The sequence below is a fragment of the Dipodomys merriami genome, unplaced genomic scaffold (assembly GCF_024711535.1).
Source record: "Dipodomys merriami isolate MVZ:Mamm:240054 unplaced genomic scaffold, mDipMer1.0.p SCAF_94, whole genome shotgun sequence".
Taxonomy (NCBI): domain Eukaryota; kingdom Metazoa; phylum Chordata; class Mammalia; order Rodentia; family Heteromyidae; genus Dipodomys; species Dipodomys merriami.
In genome coordinates, this window is record NW_027206557.1 from 2578387 (window position 1) to 2601119 (window position 22733).

A 22733-nucleotide genomic window follows, 5' to 3' on the forward strand; every position below is an offset into this window, starting at 1 on the left:
ATTACATGGGCAAGGTAATGAGTACATTTCTTATCAAGCATTGTTGCCTCCTCCTTTGTTTTCCCCTACCATCTCTACAACTACACCCCCCTCCACTCTCCCACCCCCAACCCCCGCTGCCTAAATTGTAAAGTTCATTTTTCGACATAGTGTCTTGTACATCTCATTGTTGCAATGGGTCAACCTGTATCCCTGCTTAAACAATTTGTTTTTTCCCTTCTCCTCCCCAAATGAAGGCATTTTCTTTTGACCCCTTGTAAAGTCAAAGTATTTGGAACTGAACCACTATTAAGGCAGGAACTGCTATCTATCTATCTATCTATCTATTATTATTATTATTATTATTATTATTATTATTATTATTATTATCTACCTATCTGTGTACACATGCACATGTGTGAATACATATGTGTGTATATATATTCCTATTGGTTCTGCGTCTCTGGAGAGCTCTTGGGCATACATTTCCCAAGTACCTACCTCAGTAACAGTGTCACCTTTTCTACTGTAATGTATTAATTCAGAATCACATGAAACTAGAACAATGTAAGTAAGGCCAAATGCTCTCTGGTCATCTCTCCCTCTTTGTTAACTCCTTATTCTAAGAAAGTAATACAATTTTGATGATGATATATATCCTTCAAATCCAGATCAAATAGTGTTTTGTGTGAATATTAGATTATTTTATTTACTATCCTCAGCATATTTATAGCTCTGTGTTTTGTTTCGTTTTAAATCAATTAGAAGAATATTTCATAGAACAGAATAAAATGCTTCGGTTGCAAGAAATGAGTTAAAGCTAGCAGATCTGGATGCAGGCAGGGGCAGAAAGGGTGAGGAAAGAAATGGAGGAGCAGAGGGCTGATGAGGTGGCTCAGGTTTTCTTGGCTTGTGGCTTCCTAACTGTATACTCTTGGCAGATACTAGATACTAGATACTCAGGTAGTGACCAGAACCTTCCCTGAGGTGCTACAACATTCTCAAAGTTATTTCTCCAGCCTCTATCCTTACTGGTGATCAGAATGAAGCCAGCATTTTCATGTAGAAAGTTACTGCTTTCCAGTATTTGAGTATCCATAAACTATTAAACTGACACTTCCTTTTGGGACATGGGATTCCAGCTACTTATTATTTTGTTTTATTTTTTGGTGGTGCTGGTATTTGGATTCAAGACCTTACACTTGCTAGATAGGCTCTCTATCACTCTATCACTTGTGACACATCCTAGCCCTCTTTTGCCTTTTAGTATTTTACTTTCAGTTCAAGTCTCTTGGTGTTGCCTAAGTTGGCCTGTACTACAATGCTTCTACCTGATGCTTCTCACAAAGTCTGGATTACAGGTGTGAACCACCATTCCTGGCTTGTTACTTACAATGACATCTTTGAACTGCGATCCTCCCAATCTCGCACCTTGAGTACTGAGACTGTAGGGATGAGCAGTCCTACCCAGCTAGTAATTTTTTTAATCTTAAATAACACTGTGGCAAACACGCATGGTCCATATCTGACTCGTTTCTGAGTAAAAATTCCTAGATGTGAAATGATGAAGTTGAAGAAGTAGATGCTCTTGCAGCCATATTGATTTCTACTGAGCAATGTGTGTGCTAGCTCTTACCCACACTACCAGCACATGCAATGAGTACTAATGAGCATCTATACTCTCATAATAACAGGGCTACTTTAAAAAAAAATGGCTTCTCAGTGGAGTGGCAAACGTTCATAACATTCTATTATCACAAATTACTCTGTGCATCTAGTTACTGACCATTTCTTAGGTTATAAACTATATATTTAGAAACACAGGCCACTTTATCATTATTTTAGATGTGTTTCTAAAGGATCATTTTCATGTACAGGATATAATCTCTTAGTAACATCAACAATCAAGATTTGATCTATCAAATTTGTTTCAACTGTGTTTTGTTTTGTGATATTTGCCTACACAATACGCAACAAAAATGTACCATATATGTTATGTGTGTATATACAACATAAACATTTATATGTATATAGACATATATGCACATGCATGTACGCATATACACATCCATACATATATGAGTATGTATGGAGCCTAACTTCCCTGTGTCTGGTGGTCACATTCAAATCACCTCTATCCAAGCTGTAACATCTTTTTCTGTGGTGTCAGATTCTCAGAATCTCCCATACTGTTGAATAGAGCTGTAGTTTTTTTTTTTAATTTCATTCCTGTATAATATTCCATTGTGTGATGATTTTCCAATTCATGTATCTCATTTGCCTGGATGAACTTTTGAATGGTGTCAGGTTTGGAGCTACTCAAAACAATACTTGCAGTATTCTCAGTCTATTTCTAGCCTAAACATTCTGGGACTAACCAGCAACACATCTTCCATTGACCAGATAATGCCCAAAAACTTTCTTCGTTGGCTGAGTGTAAAATTTCAATCCCTTCACACTGTTCATTTGTAGATAGTCTAAGTTACAGAGATAGTTTATATATAATTACACTTTGCTGGTATAAATGGTGCCTTTTATTAACTCCATTAAATTTTCCCAACTGATTGTTGGAGTCTATGAAAGTAACTTGCCTTCATGTGTCTATTTGAAGCAACCCGATGTGTAAATTCTTTTTCTTTCATTTCCTCTCAAGTCCCCGGGCTCTGTGGAAACAATCTATGGTGTTTGAAATTCAGATTACTAGTAAATTTTAATATAATGTGGTTTTCCTCCTAAGAGTGATTTTTTTTACCATCACATTCAAGTTTTATAAGCATGGCTCCAAGAAGCTATTAATTATGTTATATAATATCTCCCTCCCCACACTTTTAAAAGCACAGTCAGCTGTACACAGAGATTTCTTTGTGACAGATCTATGCACAATGTACCTGATCAGACTTCACCTCTCCTTCACCCTCCTCTACCCAAATCCAATCTCCAATCTCCTCCACTCCACGTCCCCTCCCAATCCAGTCTCCACAAGCTGCACTGGTCCATTTTCACACATGTGCATAGAGAATTCTGACCAGATTCACCCCCTTCACCATCTACATTTGGCCTCCCTCTACCCTCCCCTAGTACCCATACCCCGGACAGGCCCTGTTTTGTATTCTTGTCATTAAAACAATTTCAGCTTAATGTTTCACACGTTGATACCCAGTACTTTAACTCTCTCTTACTCTTACTCCCCAACACTATCCGGTTTTCAACAGCTTCCCCCAACCTTTGTTTAGTTTTCTCCATTCACATATGCATTTCTACAATGTTTAGTAGGTTAATGAGCTACTGCATGCCCAGGGGACAGCCAGTGGACTGAGGGGACAGCCCTCAGAATGGGAGAAAATCTTTGACAGCTACTCAGCAGTCAGGGAGCTCAAAAAACTCAAGTCCCAAAGAATCAAGAATACCATTAACCAATATACAGTGAATAAACTGAATAGACACTTTATGTTTGAAAGTAAGAAGAAGGGTCCAACATTACAGGCCATGAAATAGATGCAAATCAAAACAACATTAAGATTTTATCTTTCCCTAGTCAGCCTGGCCATCATCAGGTCACACCTTCCCTCATCTCTTTCATGCTCAAGGTTTTGGGTGGCTGAATTCCTACCCATAGTAGAGCATTCACATTTGTTTTTTATTTTCAAATGGGTTCTGAATATTTGCAAGGCGGGGGAAATTCTGTTGTGCTCTACAATGGTACAATGTTTAGTGTTTGGAATGTGGTTTTTTTGTTGTTGTTTTTTTTTACTTCAGTTCTGCAGACACGCCAGAGATGTGGCCTCTGATACCTGTAAGATGTTTTTCTGGTTAGGTTATTGGCATTTCCCCCTTCAATGGTCTGGTAATTTAGATACAAAGTTATTTGGGTTAGATCTTCTTTTACTGTGATTTCTTTTTGCCTGACAAGATTCTATTGAAAAGCCAGATATGCTATCTTCTCTTATTGTTTTTGTTTTCTCCTTCTCCCACCTCTTGCTCTCATTCTTTGCTGGTATGAATCTCATGAAATTTTTCTGCATTTCTCCTTTCTGTTTGTTTTTTGTAATGTTTAACCTGCCATTAATCACTGTGAGTTTTCGAGAATTTCTTAAGTAGTCTGACAGTGCACCAACCGAGTTATCTTTTTAATTCTCAATTCCTTGAAGCAATGGTATTTTCATGATAAAACAGTATGTTTTTTTTTCTTAACAAAATGTCCCTTCTGGCTCTGTTGATACAAGAGTATCTCCGAGATTTCCTTCTGTTCTTTTAATTTTCTTCCTCTCTTCCTCCCTTCCCCCTCCCCCTCCCCCTCCCCTTCCTTCCTTCCTTCCTTCCTTCCTTCCTTCCTTCCTTCCTTCCTTCCTTCCTTCCTTCCTTCCTTCCTTCCTTCCTTCCTTCTCCTCCTTGTCTTCCTCCTCCTCCTTTTCCTTCTCCTTCCTCCACCCAGAAATCACTTTCCTAGGAAGAGACATTCTGATAACCTCAAGCTATGTGTTTAGCAAATTATACAGTTGTGTGCATGTCCAGCCTTGGGGATGATGAGAAGTGAGCTTTTTCTTCACTTGTCCAGGAGTTATTCATTGAACACTTTTAGCTTCAGGAAAGGAAACTTAGATGGCAGGATTGGGGTGGGGGGCGGTGAGAGTGATCCAGCACGTTTAGGTAAGGAGAGATGTCCACTTGAGCACCACAGCCCTGAGTGAGAGCTACTTCCGGGGGGAGGGAGGGTGTCCTTGTTCTTTGGTTGGAGGAAGCCATGTTCTTCTGTGAGTGCCGAATTTCCTACAGAAATCTGCCTCCTGGAGCTCCCAGCCTCAAGTGCTGATCAGTGCTTTGGGTGCTCTCAGGGACCAACTCCTCTAATTCCCAGGGAGACTGTTTCCAGTGAGATACTCGGGGATCTGCCCACCCTGCCTTAGAAGGAGAAATCCCTCCAGTGGACAAACGAGCAGGGCCACCTTTTCTGTTTTCTGTTGGAGCATGAGATGTGGTCTGCTACCTTTCCACCATGATCTTGATGTAACCTTCCTACATTAAGGGAACAGTGTACTCAGTGTCACCTGAGCCTAATGGGAACCCACTGCGACACCCTCCACGCTCCACGCTCCACCCTCCACCTTCCACCGCCCTCCACCATACATGGCTACCCTACACGATTCTCAAATCTATTGCAGAACGACTTTGAGAATTACTGCTCCCTGGTGGTTTTGGGAGACAAGATCCAGCCAAGTGCTAGGTTGACATAACAACTGCTGCCCAATAAATAAGTGGGCTAAAGACTTAAAGAGAAACTTCTCTGAAGAAGAAAGAAGGATGGCCAATAGACACATGAAGAAATGCTCAACATCCCTAGCCATAAAGGAAATGCAAATCAAAACAACATTGAGATATCACCTAACTCCAGTTAGAATGGCAAAAATCAAGAACTCTAGCAACAACAGATGCTGGAGGGGATGTGGACAGAAAGGAACCTTACTTCATTGTTGGTGGGAATGTAAACTTGTTCAACCACTTTGGAAAGCAGTATGGAGGTTCCTCAAAAGACTTCACATAGAGCTCCCCTATGACCCAGCAATCCCACTTTTGGGCATTTACCCAAATGTTTACAAACAAGACCACACTAAAGCTACCAGCACAACTATGTTTACTGCAGCATTATTTACCATAGCTAAGATATGGAACCAACCCAGATACCCCTCAGTAGATGAATGGATCAAGAAAATGTGGTATATATACACAATGGAATTCTATGTCTCCATCAGAAAGAATGACATTGCCCCCATTTGTTAGGAAATAGAAAAACTTGGAAACAATTATATTAAGTGAAGTAAGCCAGGCCCAAAGAAACATAGGTCCCATGGTTTCCCTTATTTGCAATATCTAGTATATGTATGAGTCAAGTGGTAAAGGTCAGATAATGTGATGTTAGGAAAATGAACCCGTAGATATGTATTTTAATGTTTTTTCTTTCATGCATTTGTTTCTAATGCATTTATAAGATTATCTCTTTGTTGCTTTGTATGTCCCTCCCCCACAGTATAACCCCTGCTTTCACTATATTTGATGTCAGTATAACTTGTAGAGGAGATGGGGAAAAACAAGTCGTTTAAGGATACAGGTGGACCTGTTGCAACAATGAGAAGTACAAGTTGTCATGTCGAAAATGAGTTTTACAACATTGGTGTTGGGGGGAGGGAGGATTGGGGGGCTGGGAGGGGAGGCTGGGAAGGGATGTGAAGGGTAAACAAAGGAGGAGGCTGCAATGCTTGATAAGAAATGTACGCATTATCCTGCCCATGTAATTGTAACCCCTCTGTACAGTGTGTTCACAAAAAAATAAAATAATAATAATAAAAAATAAGTTTTTCAACCATCAAAAGGCCTAGAGTGTTCTGGACCAGTAGCTCAGTTCCTTGACAGCTGGTTGGCCCACAGAAAATGTTTAACCAGTGTTGCTTGGATGATTGACAAGGAAAGGAAACTTACAAGGATCCCAGAGAATCTCATTTGAAAGGAGAAAGAGCTCAGGGGATTCAAGACATTCATTTACTCTAGTAGGATTTGGGTTCGTTAGGCTTTCTTGAAGTGGAAGAGACAACTTTTCTAAGGAGGAATTATTTTTCCCAGTGAAGTCCTGGCTTGGAAGCTGGAAGACAAAGATCTTAGTGTGTGTGTGTGTGTGTGTGTGTGTGTGTGTGTGTGTGTGTGTGTGTGTGTGTGTGTGTGTGTGTGTGTGTGTGTGTGTGTGTGTGTGTGTGTGTGTGTGTGTGTGTGTGTGTTGTTTTTTTCAGATCTATAAGGGGAATGAGAACTAAATTGGTGGGGTGGATCCCTTAGCTTGTCATGAACAGTGGGGAGACAATAAATTGGCAGTCACATGACAGGAGTCACATGACAGGTCTTCCCAGTTGGCCACTCACTGTTAGACCTGACTGCTAAGGTATGTCTATTCTCAGGGCTGTAGGTAAGGGAACAAGGCTGAGTGAGGTTACTCAGTTACGCAGCTCAGAGATGATGGTAGTCAAGATGTGGACACAGCTCTGTTTGTCTGAAAAATCTATGCCCTGCTCACTGAAATGGGTTTCTGCCATGTCCGAGACAGTGATCATATTTACTTCTCCTTCAATTTTAAAAAGGGAAACACGTCTCCATTTTTCCTTGCTGTGTAAGAGCTTGGGTGGAGCTGGGTTTCCAGGCTGAGTCAGAGTTGACTTCATCTTCTGCTGGGAACCCACGTCGGCGCTGATTGCCCATGTCAGACTCTCTGCTATTAAGCCACTTCCACACAACAGTATCCCAAATGCCACACAAATGTCACAGAAGTTGCAGCTACATCATAAATCCCAGTGCAGAGCAAGGGAGGGGAGTCACAGCACTTTCTGTACCTTGAAATTGCCATGTTTTAATTTTGTGACTACTGTTATTTGTGTGATGTTTAAAGATAGCCATCTCAAATACAGGAAGGAGCAAATATCTGTCATTTTCCAAGATAGGAAATAAAGTCTCAGAAAGAAAAGGCCCAATGAGTCAGTTCAGTTCCCAGGATGTGTCATGCAGTGCAATACACACACACACACACACACACACACACACACACACACACACACACACACACACACACACACACACACACACACACAAGCACATACACGCCACCACCACCACCACACCACACCATAGCCTGCCAGTCCAGGTAAGATGGGAGAAGACACAGCCTGAAAAGCTGTGGTTTTGTAATTAGACTTGAAAGGAGAGATCTGCTAAAGGCTCTAGAGGCTGTGGGCAGCTACCAGGCAATTAGCAACTGCTCACCCAGCAGGTCTTCCCACATCCCTCCACCTCTTACCACGCCTACTGCTGCAGAGCCCTGCCAGGACAGGCCCACGGGGACCACAGAGGTAGGATGGGCTCACTCCTGAGAGTTGTCCCTTTTAGAACATTTTCCTTCTCCCCAGCAAGGGAAGTCTGAATTCCTTCCAGCAGCCCAGTGGGGTGACGGTGTGCCCCTCCCCCCATACCACAGCCATACCTCTGCAGCTGCGATTCTAGCATTTCTCTGGAGTCTACTTCAGATTACCCCCAGCCAGTCTTTATTACTAATACTGTACTCAGCGAAGAAAACAAAACCTAGTATACCTTGACAGAGCTATGTATACATGTGGGTGTGTGTTTTTATTTTGTTCCTTTGGAAGTCTTTTCTTGTTACTTTCACAGGGGTCCAGAGCAGGAATGGATGCTGTACGCTCTGTCATCTCTGTCCCAGGGCTGGCTAGATAGGCTGGCAGGAGATCTCCTGCAAGAAGAAGAAGGAGTGGAGCACAGTGGGAGCTCTAGGTCGAATCCTAGAGCTGTTCAGGTGGATAGCAGGGCTGTGGAACACCCCTGTCTCAAGCAGTTATGAGCTTGAGTCGTGCTTTGAGCCCTCTTGTAGGGTAAGGTGGCATTTATCCTGTATGGGGAGCTGTGGCTGGCACCTAGCAGAATAGAAATGTGACTCAGGCCAGAAGTGGGAAACTCAGAAAATCAAAGATTTATAAACATGATTAAATTGATTTATAGTCTGCATGAGCAGGCTCAGTCCATATTTTTTGAGATGTCGAGAAAAGTTCAACAAACTTTATCATTAATAGTCAGATGGAGAACGCGGGTGCACAAATGACAACAAGCACAACAACAAACCCACTAGGGACTTCTATAAGGGAGATATACTGTAGAATCTATATTTTAAAAGACATGTAATATGTATTAGGGGCTGCCAGTGGTTGATCAAGGGGTAAATCCCAGAGAAACAGATGTGTGAATTGAGTCTGAAGTATGGAGTAGAATTAGCCAAGCAAAGAAGAAGAAGAATGAAGGCTGAGAGTGAAGGCCATGAAACCCAATGGGTGTGGTCACGCCCAATGGCAGAGAAAGAGAGGAAGAATGGCAGAGGATGGCCCAGCAGAGGAAGGTTAACCATGAGAAAGAGGTGTGGGGCTCTGCAAAGCAACCCTTTCAAAACTGGGACATGCTCTCCCCTGGATCATCACCCTGAATTAGAAGATCTTGCTGCCTGGAAGAAAGATTCCTGTCTTAGGCCCTCTGTTACTATGTCTTCATTGCCTTGCCCGCCATGGGATACCTTCATCACACACTGCAGTCTGAGACTTTCCTTCAGAAGACAAGATAGCACTTCAACAGTCTCTGCTTACGGTAGCTCTGTGCAGTGCCCTGTGTCACCCATGTCTCCTTGGCCCAGACACACCTGGCTGAGGTCTGCAGTGTTTTTACTTCATGCCAGTCATGATAGTGAATTCGTGATAAGCGTTTCCCACTGCCTCATGGCCCTGGTGTCAGTAAAGACTGGGGGATGCACTGGTGACACTGGGCTCAGCTTTTTGGGAACAGTCAAGTCTCCACCCAGAAGCGAAGGGCCAATGTGCCACTCATTGCAGCATGAGTCCTTTCTTGGGACTCCTGGATCACAGGATTCCCCACACATCCTGGGAGGTTTGAGACCATGTATTTTGAGATTCCATTTAATTCCCAGACTATGCCAGGCCACAGCTGTTGGAAACCATCTGAAACCCGCCCCCACCCCCAGACTGCCAGTCCGTGGAGTAATTAATAATGCTGAATAAACAAATGAAGTGAATTCTAGATAGCCACGAACTTGTATTAACATTTAAATTGCTATTTAAGCTCTAGACTCTTGAGATAATAAAGAACTAATATTTGGATAAATTAGGTCCAATCTCTACAATTTAGTAGAAACTAAAGAACAGCCATCTTTCACAACAAGCAGAGAACTGGCTTCAGGACCACTGCTTCCATACCAAAGCCCACAGATTCTCAAGTCCCTCCTCCTCCTCCTCCTCCTCCTCCTCCTCCTCCTCCTCCTCCTCCTCCTCCTCCTCCTCCTCCTCCTCCTCCTCCTCCTCCTCCTCCTTCTCCTCCTCCTCCTCCTCCTTTTCCTCCCCCTCCTCTTCCTCCTCCTTTTCATCCTCTTCATCTTCTTCCTTCCCTCTTTCTCTCCCCATCCTCCCCCTCCTCTTGCCCCCTCCTTTCTTCTTCCACTTCCCCTCCCCTCTGCCCCCTCTCCTCTCCTCCCCTCCTCTTCCCTCCTCTTCTCCCTCATGTCTGTCTCCCCCTCTTACTATTTCTCCTTTCCCCTTCTCCCTCCCTGCTCCTTCCTTCCCTTCCTCCCACTCTTCCATCCTCCTCCTTCTCTTCTTCTCCTCTCTTCTTTCCCCCCTCTTCCTCTCCCTCCTCTTTACTGCTTTCCCCTCCTTCCTCCCCCTCCACCTGTCCTCCCTCTGTGAGGGGCAGGAGGTCTTAGCTGGGGTCCTGGGAGTCTGAAGGTCAGTCTCACTTCTTGCTCCTTTCCAAACACTCATTCCCCCTGCAAATTGGGGAGGAGGCCGGTGGTCCCCTCTGTAGCCATGGGCGCTGATGTTTCCTAGGTGGTTGTGTGAGGCTGGTCCCTGAGGAGCCAAGGACACTCTGAGCTCATTTCCTCACAGTGCTCTAGGTCAAGGGACACAGGAGACTGGGGAGCGGCTCCCCCAGGACCCTCCCACCCACTGTGTGGCCTTGAACCCAGAGCCGACCCCCACCCTGACTTCACCATCCTGCCTTTTCTCCACAGAGCCATGGGGCAGAGCCATGGATCCGAGCTGCTGTGGCAGAGGTGCTGTGGCCTGTGCTCCAGGTCACACACCCAGAGGTGCCACACTTCCACTGTTTTCAAGGTAAGTTCTAAGAAAGACACAAAACAAAACCATTGAGCTATAAACGTCTTGAGCTATAATGGAATAAACTACTGGGCCAGTGTATTAGGTACTTTTTGGAGTTAATATTTTTAAAGTGCTTTCTTTTGTATTTTTCCATTGCATTATGTAAGTACATAACACTGTTGTTATCTAGACTGAGACTCATGGGAAAAGATAAGGTCCTTCTCTCTGGGGACAAGAGAGGTAGTCACCTTCCCTGCCACTCACTCAGAACAAAGTGTCTAGGCTCCAACAGTATTTAGGAGAAAGTAGTCAATCCTTTTATAACCCAGATAACATCAGGACAAAAACACTGGTGGGGCCAGCTTCTCAGCTCTCAGGCCAAGCGATGGGAAGTCCTGCTTGGCCCTCTGTGATTTGTCTTTTGGAACTTCTAGCATCCCCATTACATTTCGAATTCACATCAGTTAAGCTCAAACATTTTTTAAAAAGTCCATTAACAGATAGTGTAAACAAATACAGATCTGATTTTTCTCATATCATAAGAAACCTGAAGCTAGATTGCTGCTGAACTGCATTCACGAGGATTGCTTTTGGTTATTCTCTTGTAATGGCAGAATGGCTGCTGAAACTCCATGCATTGTTTCTGAGTTCAAGGGAGCAAGAGGGACAAGGGAGCATAATGCTAGTCATATTTCTACTTTACAAGGAAAGGAAAAGAAAACAAACAGACAAGCAAAAAGAACAAGAAGATTTTTACCAGAGGCTTCTAATCAGATGTCTCAGACCATGTTTCACCTTTGACTGTGAAGGAATCTAGGTCTGGGAGGAGTGAGCTGGAAGACTAGGAGTCCGGGTTAACAGCTGGGTCAACACAGCAGCCTCTCTGGAGGAAGGAGGCCTCCAGCTGCTCCCTGATTCTGATGACAGATTCTGAACTTCGGTAGCATTCGCATTATTCCTTACCAAAACGACACCGAGGTGCAGGTTCACCATCCATGAGCACTGGCCAGCTTGTGCTGAAAAGAACCATGGAGAGAATTCTGCAGAAAACTGCAGCGTGACACCGTGAATTCCATGTCAGTGTGTGCTGAGCCTAGCTCAGCAGAGAGAGGACTCTGCCCACCTCCAGACACTGAGAGACTCTGGTCTGCACCAGTGCAGGAGGTAGGGGACACTTGGGGTGATGTCCACCTCCTGTCTTCTTGGAGTTCGGTTCCCAGATGCTACAAGAAGAGAGCAAGCGTGACATGGCAGTGGAGGATTGAGGAGGTGACATTTGGGTATCACCCATCAGAAATGAGGCCCTTGTCACTCTGTTTTGTGCCACTCTATTGAGATAGGGTTCAAGGGCCCATCTATACCTCCGCGGTGCTGTCACCTGGAAAGTAGAGGTTTACATGAAGCATGCTTGCTTGGAAATAAAACTTATGATGGAAATCTCTATAGAATAACTTTTTATTGAGGTATGATTTCTACAGAGGAACATTCAGCCTTTTAGGGTACAGTTTGTGACCTTGAATGGCTGTCATTATCTTTGCAGTCAGAGCATAGAATGGTTCTGTCGTTCAAGATGGTTCTCCTGGAGACTATCCTGGCTAACTTCTGTCCCTCACTTCCAACACACAGTGACCACTGGTTTGTTTTCTGTTGTTAGAAGTTTGGCCTCAGGAAAAAAACCCACAACAACATATAAGTGAAATTAATATAGTAAGTAGCATTCTGAGAATGCCACCTTCCAAGGTGTTTGAAATTCATGTTGTGAAGAACGAAACCTATTCTCTTTTCACTGATGGGTAGTAGCCCATTGTATGGATGTATCAAGGTTTCTTTCTTTATTTCCTATCTCAGGGGATTTTGATATTTTTCCTTTAGTTTCCAGGGATTTCAAGTAGCACTATTCACACATAGACTTACTCATAGTCTGGGATTTGGACTTACACTCACTTGTCTTACTTGCTTGACTGGCTTCTACCACTTGAGCTATACCTCTAGACCTATTTTTGCTGGTTAATTGGAAATGGAATCTTGAAGACTTTTGCATTATGCTCATCTAAGTCTCCACCTCCTGAGTATCTAGGATTACTGGTGTGAGCCACCAGCACCCAGCGAGGCCTGTTATTTTTAAGCAAACATCAATACTGCTGAAGGGGGATAACAAGAACCCACTGCATCATGATCTTCAGTGGTTTGCTCTCCTTTAATCTGCAAAGTCCTTCTATCCTGTTACATCTGTTCTTTCTCTAAATGGAGTCTAATTTCTTATCTCTGCAAATAGCCCTCCATGGAATGGACCATTAGGTAGGCCTGGATAAACGTTAGATGTATTACTATGATGATACAATAAGAGAGGAAAAAAAGAAACCTTTCTTAAATGCCTATGTTCTTTTTATCTTTGGTTGTCTGAGTAAAGACAATAAGCAAAGGAACAACTCAATTCACCACCATTGTCTGCCAAAATGGGTAGAAAATCTGTCCCCAGGTGTTTGAACCTGCAGTGATGTCTTCTCCCAGCACCCCAGCACCACTCCCATGTGGATGACAGTGTGTCCTCATATCCAAGTGTATAGTCTCAAGGGAAGAGTACAATGATGCTTTCCCAGAAGGCTAATCATACCATGAAACTGGTCTGTAGACCTCTTGAACATAGAGCTGACCCCACTCTGACAAAAGCATTTTGTCATTCAGCTTTACACAACCACCTTTGTCAAGACCATCCATGAGAAGCGTCACTAATTGAATAGCGAACGTAGTGGTATAGTTAGTCATGGGGGTGGGTAGGCCTTGGGAAGCAGCCTCAGGACCATGCAATGAGCCCCAGCGCCCCAATGAAAGGGTAGAAAAAATTGGAGCACTTTCTTCACCTGGTGGTGACCAAGTACTTCTTTCTGCCATCCCGGGGACTAGGAGAGAAACTAAGTTTAGCTAAAGAAAAACAAAGATATTGTGGATGCACATGAACACATTCTTACATGGCACACACACAGGAAGTCATCTCCTGGTGACAATGTGACATTTTCAAACACGAATGATAAACTTTCCATTTGCACTTCTTTCCATCTACTCCATAAACTCTTCTCCATCCTGGACAATCTGGTGCTGTCCCGTAGTGTGCTCAGGGAACAATTTTGATTGCCTCCATTCAGAGAGCCAGAAGTGAGCCTAGTCTGAGCTTGCATTCCATCACAAAGATTATTCTTGTATGTAACTTGAAGGGAAATAAGAGCTACCATCATATGAAGATACATCTTTTGAGCATTCATAGCAAAAATAGCAAATCTGAAGAGCCCAGTGTAGCAATTTCCCATGGCAGAAAAGATACTAAGGGCCATGGGGAACTTTCAATGGTATAGCAGTGGAGATGGGAAACTTGGACAGGGACAGGAAAGTATTGTATTCTCTCCTCTCTCTCTCTCTCTCTCTCTCTCTCTCTCTCTCTCTCTCTCTCTCTCTCTCTCTCTCTCTCTCTCCAAAAAGAAAGAGTCCCTGGGATGACAAGTTTATCTGGCTGCCATGGTCCATTTGCTGGGTAGAGACCAGGGAATGGCCGGCTCCAGATTTTTCTAGGTATCATCATGTTGCAGGAGTTGGGCTGTCTAGAAGACTACATGGGGGTGATAGAACCTGAGACACAGCCCAGCAAGCTGACACAATTTCCATTTCCAGTGAGGATGTGGAATATTAGGCAGCATAGAGAAAGGGAGATAGGGAGACTCCAGGATTGTGTCTTTGACTGTGACAAAGGGACCCTTCTGCAGAAAGTAGCTCAGGACTGCCCTGGGACAGTTGGGGGTCTGGACAAGGCACAGATCTAGGATGCCTCCTTGTGAGATGCAAGTAGGACTCTTGGTTACAGTTGATACCCATTTACCTACCCCTGCCACCAGAATCCCCCCCACCACACACACATACACACACACTCACTCTCTCTCACACACACACACACACACACACACAGAGATTACTGCAACAGAGTCCTGGCTCCTAGAACTAGGGACCCACAGGAAAGCCCACTAAGCCCACAGGAAAGCCTGCCTATCCTGAACAACTGCATGACTGAGCAATGACTGTGTCTCTTGGCCCCCTATGTGTTAGTAATACAGAGGGAAAGTGATTGAGCAACATTCCTTTTTTTTCATACTCATACATAGCTTGAGATTGTTCATTATCCCTGTGAAACCAATGAACTATGGCTGGCGCCTGTGTCAGCAGCACGGAGTAAGACAGATGTGTTGCCCAGTAGATGGAGTTTACCCTCTGGAAGACTGAGCTCTGAAAAGCAGAAGTACCCAGGAAGGGATTAAACCTTTAATAAGCATTTGAATGAGGAAGGCCTTTAGGAAAGGCTGTAGGATTCAACTGCAGAACTGCACATTACAGAGGGAGTGAAACCAATGAGAAGAGACCAAAAAGTCTTCAATGTAAATGAAGACCTTTCACCACAAAGGGCAGGGAGTAGGCTTCTGATCCTAGCAAAGGCACCACTCAGCCTGGGTACTAGGGCAGAAAGGCAGGCCAGAAAGTCCTGGAGAGCCATGAGGGTGAAGGCTGGGGTTGAAGAAAGCAAGTACCTGGGAGGAGAAGAGTGGATGATCAGAGGTGAGAAGACCAGCACACGGGAGAGGAGGTGCAGCGAGGTCTTAGGAATGCATTGTCTATACGTGTGCACATGTCTATGCATGCATCCAGAGCTGCTTGAACTGAGCTCTTGCACAAGCTTTGTGGGAGATAAGTGAGTTCCAGGGGAGCTGAAGTTTGCCTTGGTTACATCCATGGAGCAGAGTGTGTTTAGAAAGCGAACAGTGCACAACACGGCAGGAAGGCCCTTCAAACAAAGGAAACACGCTGTGTCCAATCACCCCCTTACACCTAAAAGCAAATATTTACATATAAATAATAGTTATTCTCCTGGTGGATCGCTCTTCACCACCCCCTGAAGTCAATTCAGAGTGAAATCATGATTAGGACACTTGGCATTCTCAGTTTTCATTCTCTCCTTACTTAGGAGTAACAAGCCTGAGCTGCATTTGTAGTCTTTTATCACTGAGGTAATTTCCTAAGCCACAGATGATCTTCTCCCCTTGACTTTCCACTAAGCTTCTTGTGACCAAGGAATCAAGAGTGACAGAAGAAGGCCTTGTTGAAAACCAGGGGCACTTAGGCAACATCCTGAAGACTGTGCACCCACAGTGCTCAGCCAATGAAGAGCCCAGGGAGAGGCCTACCTACAGGAGGCAGGCAACCTGCCTGCTGGGGCTGCCCTACATGCGTCTTCTCACCAGGCACGTTGTGCAAGGCCACATGAACCATTCAGGTCTTGATGGGTCAGTGTGTTTTTCATACAGTGAGTCAACTCGAAAGCAGAAATCAGAAGTGATGAAGCAAACCAAAGCCTCTGTGGGGAGTAGTGAATCACAACCCCACGAGGCCAATTATACAAAGCTGTCGCTAGTGCTCAGGACACGTGAACTCACAGAGATCTCCTTTCTGATTTCCTGGGAGTCCCACATGTAAGATACATGGGAGGGTCTGTTGATGGTTAGGCTGTTGATTCACATTTTTTTTTTTAATTTTTTTTATTGTAGAGATACTATACAGAGGGTTACAGTTACATGAGTGAGGTAATGAGTACACTTCCACTTCCTCTTGAACATTGTTACCCCCTCCATTGTTTTCCCCCTACCATCCCCTCCCTCCCTCCCTTCCCCAAGGTTCTTTTTTTTTTTTTTTGATCGTGATTAAGTGATTACTTAATTTCCGGAAATTCACAGTATTGTGGAATAATGATGCTCATTTAAAGTCACAAGTTCATTCTAACTTTCCTGGAGCAAATTGTCTATCACAGTCTGTAATATATAACGGTGCTCATATGTTGTATACCATATATGTGATCAGCAGCATGGGGATATTTAGTAGTGGTTCAACCAGATGAGTGGGAGTTCTTTGTTTCTTAAGTCCTGTTAGTTTTGTCATATCACCTAACATTTTGGATTCATCATCCACTTATCAGGGAGACCATGTACTGTTTGTCTCTTCGTTCTTGGCTTACCTCGCTCAACATGATTCCTTCTAGCTCCATCCATTTCCCTGCAAATGCCATTATTTTGTCATTTCTAATGGCTGCATAATATTCCATTGTGTATAGATACCACAATTTTTGGATCCATTCATCTGTGGTGGGGCATCTAGGTTGTTTCCATATCCTAGCTATTGCGAACAGTGCTGCAATAAACATGGAGGTGCACGTGTCCTTGTATATTGGTTCCTGTTGTTCAGGGTAGATGCCTAGAAGTGGTATGACTGGGTCGTAAGGGAGGTCAATCTTTAGCTTTCTAAGGACCCTCCAGACTGCTTTCCAAAGTGGTTGTATGAGTGTACATTCCCACCAGCAGTGTAATAGCGTTCCTCGTTCTCCACATCCCCTCCAGCATTTGTCGTTGGCTGATTTGTGGATGTGGGACATTCTGACTGGGGTGAGGTGGTATCTCAGGGTTGTCTTTATTTGCATTTCCTTCACCACCAGGGATGATGAACATTTCCTCATGTGTTTCTTTGCCATTTTTATTTCTTCATTTGAGAAGTCCCTCTTTAGTTCCCTTGCCCATTTAGTAATTGGTGTGTTGGGTTTGGGAGGGATTAGTTTCTTGAGTTCCCTGTATATACAGGATGTTAACCCCTTGTCTGATATATTGCTGGTAAATATTTTTTCCCAATTAGTTGGTTGTCTTTCTAGCTTGGTTGCGATAGCTTTATCTGTGCAGAAGCTTTTTATTTTAAGGTAGTCCCATTTGTCGAGTCTCTCTCCAATTTGTTGTGACCCTGGGACTCTGTTCAGGAAGTTCCTTCCTGTGCCTATTAGTTCAAGTGTCTCTCCTACTCTGTCCTGCAGTAGTTTCAGAGATTCAGGTTTAATGTTAAGGTCTTTAATCCATTTTGAGTTGATGTTGGTGCATGGTGATAGGCTGGGGTCCACTTTTAGTTTTCTGCATGTGGCTGCCCAGTTTTCCCAGCACCAACGGTTGAAGAGGCTGTGTTTCTTCCATTGTATGTCTTTGGCTCCTTTGTCGAATATCAGCTGGCTGTAGGCCTGTGGATTTATTTCTGGATCTTCTATTCTGTTCCATTGGTCTTCGGGTCTGTTTTTGTGCCAGTACCATGCTGTCTTTGTTATTATAGCTCTGTAGTAGAGTTTGAAGTTCGGCATGGATAGCCCTCCCATATTGTCTTTATCCCCTAGAATTGTTTTGGCTATTCTAGGTCTTTTGTTGTTCCATATGAATTTTTGGACTGTTTTCTGTATTTCAGTGATGTACGTCATTGGGATTTTAATAGGAATTGCGTTGAATTTGTATATTAGTTTTGGAAGTATTACCATCTTTACTATATTAAGTCGGCCTATCCAGGAGCATGGGAGGTCTTTCCATTTCCTAGTGTCTTCTGCAATTTCTTTCTTTAACTTTTTATAGTTCTCATTAAATAGTTCTTTTACATCTTTGGTTAGGTTAATTCCTAAATATTTTATTTTTCGGGAGGTTATTGTGAATGGGGTTGCTCCCTTTATTTCCCTTTCTTCCTGTACATTATCAGTGTATAGGAAGGCAACTGATTTTTGTGGGTTTATTTTGTATCCTGCTATTTTGCCAAAGTGATTTATGATTTCTAAGAGTTTGGGGATGGAGTTTTTGGGATCGTGGAGGTATAGTATCATGTCGTCTGCAAAAAGGGATAGTTTAACTTCTTCTTTTCCTATGAGGTGTTGATTCACATTTTTAACCATGGTGCTTCTAAAGATTTTGCTTCCTACAGTGTGATACTGCTGAAGTCTTTGTGATCAGACCCAGGGAAAATGAATCTTGGCAAGTCCTGACTTGCCAAATATTGTTAAATATTTTCTTGTGTTGCCTTTATTTGGTATTTTTTTTTCCTAGTAAAACTTCCAAGTTGTTGTCTGTGGACATTCTGCACAAGTGTACAGCTTCTAACAGCAGCAACCTGAGCAGCATTTGGGATGGCTCCTACAGGAAGACAGAATTAAACTTAACGAAAGTGTCAGGAAAGCTCAACACAACAGCCACATTTTCCTAAATCTCTTTGTTGCCCTAAATTTGGCCCAAAGAGTCTTACTGGCACTGAAGTGCACGGAGCTTATTCCTCCCCCGTGGGCCTGAGACTAGACTAGCCTATCTGGGCAAAGGCTAATCTGTGGGGTAGCTCAGCAGCCACATCGGCAGAGGATACTTCAGAGACAAACCGTTTAGAGGAAAACTGCTCAGAAAAGCAAGCAAAGGTGTCAAAATCCAAGTGGAGTCATGTGAGCCAAAGAATCCAAAGAATCCAAACAATAACCAAAGCCAAGAGATTTTAAAGAACTATAAAAGCATATATAAAGAAATATAAAGCAGATGGCTGGTTGACATGAAAGGCCCTCCAGGAGATTCTTGGAAGGGGAAATTCTGGTGTTGGCTGAGTCCTTCTGTGTAAGTACAGGCAGGGATGGCAGCTTCTGCTGGCTCCAAACATGTCTTTTGAGAAGCTCATGCTTATAGAGGATCCCTTATATGATTTTTAGCAGGTTTTATTTCACAGACGTCCCCTAATGTGATTTATTTGATGAGATATATTCTGAATACACACACACACACACACACACACACACACACACACACACACACACACACACACACATACACACACACACATCAGCTTTATAATAGTGGCTCTAGTTTTAGGCATAAACAACAAATACTTGTTATTTTATAATATAATTTTTAATCTACAAATGGTTATAGAGGCTGAGGGGGGGGGTCACAATTCACCATGCCAGTTTTTATGTCCAATGTCTCAGAATCATCCCTTCCATCATTCCCGACTGCCGTCTATCCCTTCCCCCACCAGTCACCTCAGATTTCCCTCTTCCTTTCTCCCATTGGAACAGTATGACTATATTTATCTTCTCTTTCCATTCATCAAAATCCTCTCCTTGCCCTTGCCCCTCACCCTCATCCTACCAACATGGTTCAACTGCTGGGTATTTAGTGGGTTATACTGGGTGATTTTTTTCCAGGTTATAGTCATCAACTTGATTGTGCATATCGCTGTTCTTGTGTGTGGCCCACGTAGTAGAGTACCTCCCTATCAAACAGCATGCCTCAGGTTCAATAGCATCACCAAAAGTTTAAAAAAAAACATTGAAATGACTTAGATAAAGGTGAAGAAAGAAGGAACATTCTGAGAATTAAATAAGACGTTTTACCTAAGTCACACAGTGAGCTCTTGGCAAAAATAATCCACCACAAATTACTTCTGCTACTTTCACCGCTGTGTGTGTGACTTTTCCTTCTGTTTACAAAGGTGGTGGGAAGTTATAGGACTCACTTGGGAAATAATAAAGGGGGAACAGCTTTGATATTTTCCTTCAGAAGAGCTTTAGATAAAAGGAGTCATAGTGACCTGTGGTTTGCTTGGGAAGAGGTCGGTATCAACACTGCATGCAAACTGCTTCACTCACAGGAGATAACCGGGGGAAAGTTTCACTAAGAAATATCATCTGGACTCCACCACTGATTGCTGTGTATCTAAAAACCTCTGCTTCATTCTCAATGAATGGATCACTTAGCAAACAAATCTAAACATTTAAAGCTTCCGTTGAGACATAACTCTGCTCTCTGCTTTTCTTCATCCTGTTTTGTGACAAACTCAAGGGCAGGAAAGAGATGCAGATGACAGACAATGGGATTCTCTTTAGTGCCCAGAGAGGTCATGGCTGGGACCCAAAGTGCAAGCATGAGTGCCAGCCAGAGCAAGGCTTTGTTGTTTGTTTGTGTATTCAAAACATCCCATTGGGTGGTGATTAAAAAACAACAACAACTAGTAAAAGCTTGTGCTGAGAGCAATTATTGCCTGAGTCTCAGAGTAAGCAACAGCTATCTTGATGATGATGATCTATTTTGTAAGGCTACTCTCTCTTCTCCCTCTTCACTGTCACATTTCACAAGTATCAAAGGCGACAGAGATGGTAGCTGAGTAGCACTGGTGTTTCCTGCCTGCACAAAGCCTGCCGAGGTAGAATCTCAGAGTATGATTTCATAAAGAGAATTATTCAGTCCACAGTAAGTCCTATTTTATTTTCTGTGCTGTGTCTTGGAGCCCAGTAGCCGGGCTGTGTCTGTGCATGCTTGAAGAGGGGACTCTGAGAGAAGCTGGCAACAATGATTTGTTCAGACCCTGTCTTACTGCAGGGCCTCTCCGCCCCTGAGTGTGAAGCTGGCTCACCACACAGCTAGCTCCTTGGTGAAAGTTTTATTCAAAGTATTTGCCGAGCAGCTGCAAACCTACAGAAAACAGATGGATCTTACAGTCATTCTACCTTTTGTGTAAAATCCCCATCATTTCAAGAATACCCAGAGAATTGAAAAACTGTATCAACTGAGAGACAATGGGATTCTGCATGCCTTATCTCCCCTGGTACCAAAAGGGCCAGTTTGAGAGTGATGTCTCAGTCCAATGACTCAACACTGGATGAGGCTAGCAGCATGTCCAATAACTCAGCTACCCAACTTTCCATGCAAGAAGCAGGAATCTTGACTTTTCTAGATACCTGATTGGTTTCTATCCACCAGGTCTTTTTGTAAAGCCAGAAAGACTTTATGAGGATCAATGAGATGTTTGGTACAGAGCTGATAGTTTTCATTTGCTCTGGGAGGCAACTTGTTGCAAACTCTGGCTCCAACTACTGCAGTGAGTGGTAGAATTCTCAGGAATGTTCCCTGAGAAGTGTCCACAATCAATATCCCCTCCTGCCTCACTCCACACCAAGACTCTCAGGACATCTGTCTCGGTCCGCAGAGCATGTGAGCTGTCCACACTTCCCCATCCTAGCTGGAAATCCCTAGCTGTACCAGTGAGCAAGCAGAGAGTAACTGGAAATGGCTGCTGTAGTAAATTTACCACTTCTGTTAGAAGTAGACATTTCAAACTCCGCTACAGAGTTAACTAAAATTCCTTCCATCTAACGTTAAAACAGAACAAAAGTAAAACGAAAAACCAGAACCGCTCACTCTTAAACATTTCCCGCGATTCACCAGCAAATAATAACAGCAGAAAATAAACACACCTGTTCACTGAACATCTTAATGCTTAAGCTCATCAGGTTAGAGGCTTTTCCTCCTTTATTTTCCCATAAAGAAAATGAATGAGAGCCACTCATCACACAACCACCTATGACACAACAGGGTCTTCTCTGTGCTACCTGCTCCTGACTTTAAAGTCAGGATTTGGGATGGGAGCTGGGATACTTACCCTAAAGGAGGAGTAGATGGAGCCCCCTTCCTCATGTTCCACTTCCTCTGTGAAGGCCACTGTCCCGGTGCAAGCCACCAAGGAAGGATCTGGGCCTGGCACTGTCCAGGTGGACAAGGAGCTGCCCTCTGGGAAGCTGGCTGGCATAGCTGGAGCAGGAAGGGGCTTGGCTGTGCCTGTACCTGCAGCTGGGGAGAGGAGAGGCCAGCCAGCGTCCTGAGCACAGGGCAGTTACGGCCCCTGCCTGCACCTTGTCTGCTTCCCAGAGCCTCTTGCTGGAGCTGGGCTGAGTGGAGGCTGTGAGCTAGGAGCCTGCCCGGAGCCCACCTTGCTGAAAGCTCTATCTGATGACAGGGAAGAGCCACGTGCACTGTCACAGTGCGGGAGCCAGCCCAGCCCTCCTCACCCTGCCGTTGGCCTGGGCTACAGCTGTACCCCAAGAGTGAGCCACCCTCATGGGGCTTCCTGGCTGGATCTCCCCACTTTGCCTACCTTAGAAAGCCCCACATCTGCTCCCACTTCAACAGGAGGATCTGGATGACTCAGAGGGTTTATTAATTCAGATCATGTTTACATCCTTGAAATCAATCATAATTACACATTTGTCAGGGCCGAGGTTGCTTTCAGACCTAGCATTTTTTTTCCTGGGTGGGAGATCACTGGGAGCACGCACATTATTTTTGCCGCTGCAGTGGAGTAGCACATACTCATTTCATATCCACGTTTCTAACCTCAGCCTGCACAGGAGGATTTGCAGAA

The 22733-nt window shown here is 43.8% G+C and overlaps 1 protein-coding gene across 1 annotated transcript in view; it reads right to left on the reverse strand.

The window, feature by feature from the left end:
* Npsr1 (neuropeptide S receptor 1) overlaps positions 1 to 22121 on the reverse strand; it is a 100390-nt gene extending 78269 nt beyond the window's left edge. Inside the window, exon 1 of the mRNA XM_070014184.1 lies at positions 21975 to 22121. Within this exon, the coding sequence (XP_069870285.1) occupies positions 21975 to 22121 (147 nt within the window). The remainder of the gene's footprint in view (positions 1 to 21974) is intronic.
* Positions 22122 to 22733: the final 612 nt, after the last annotated feature.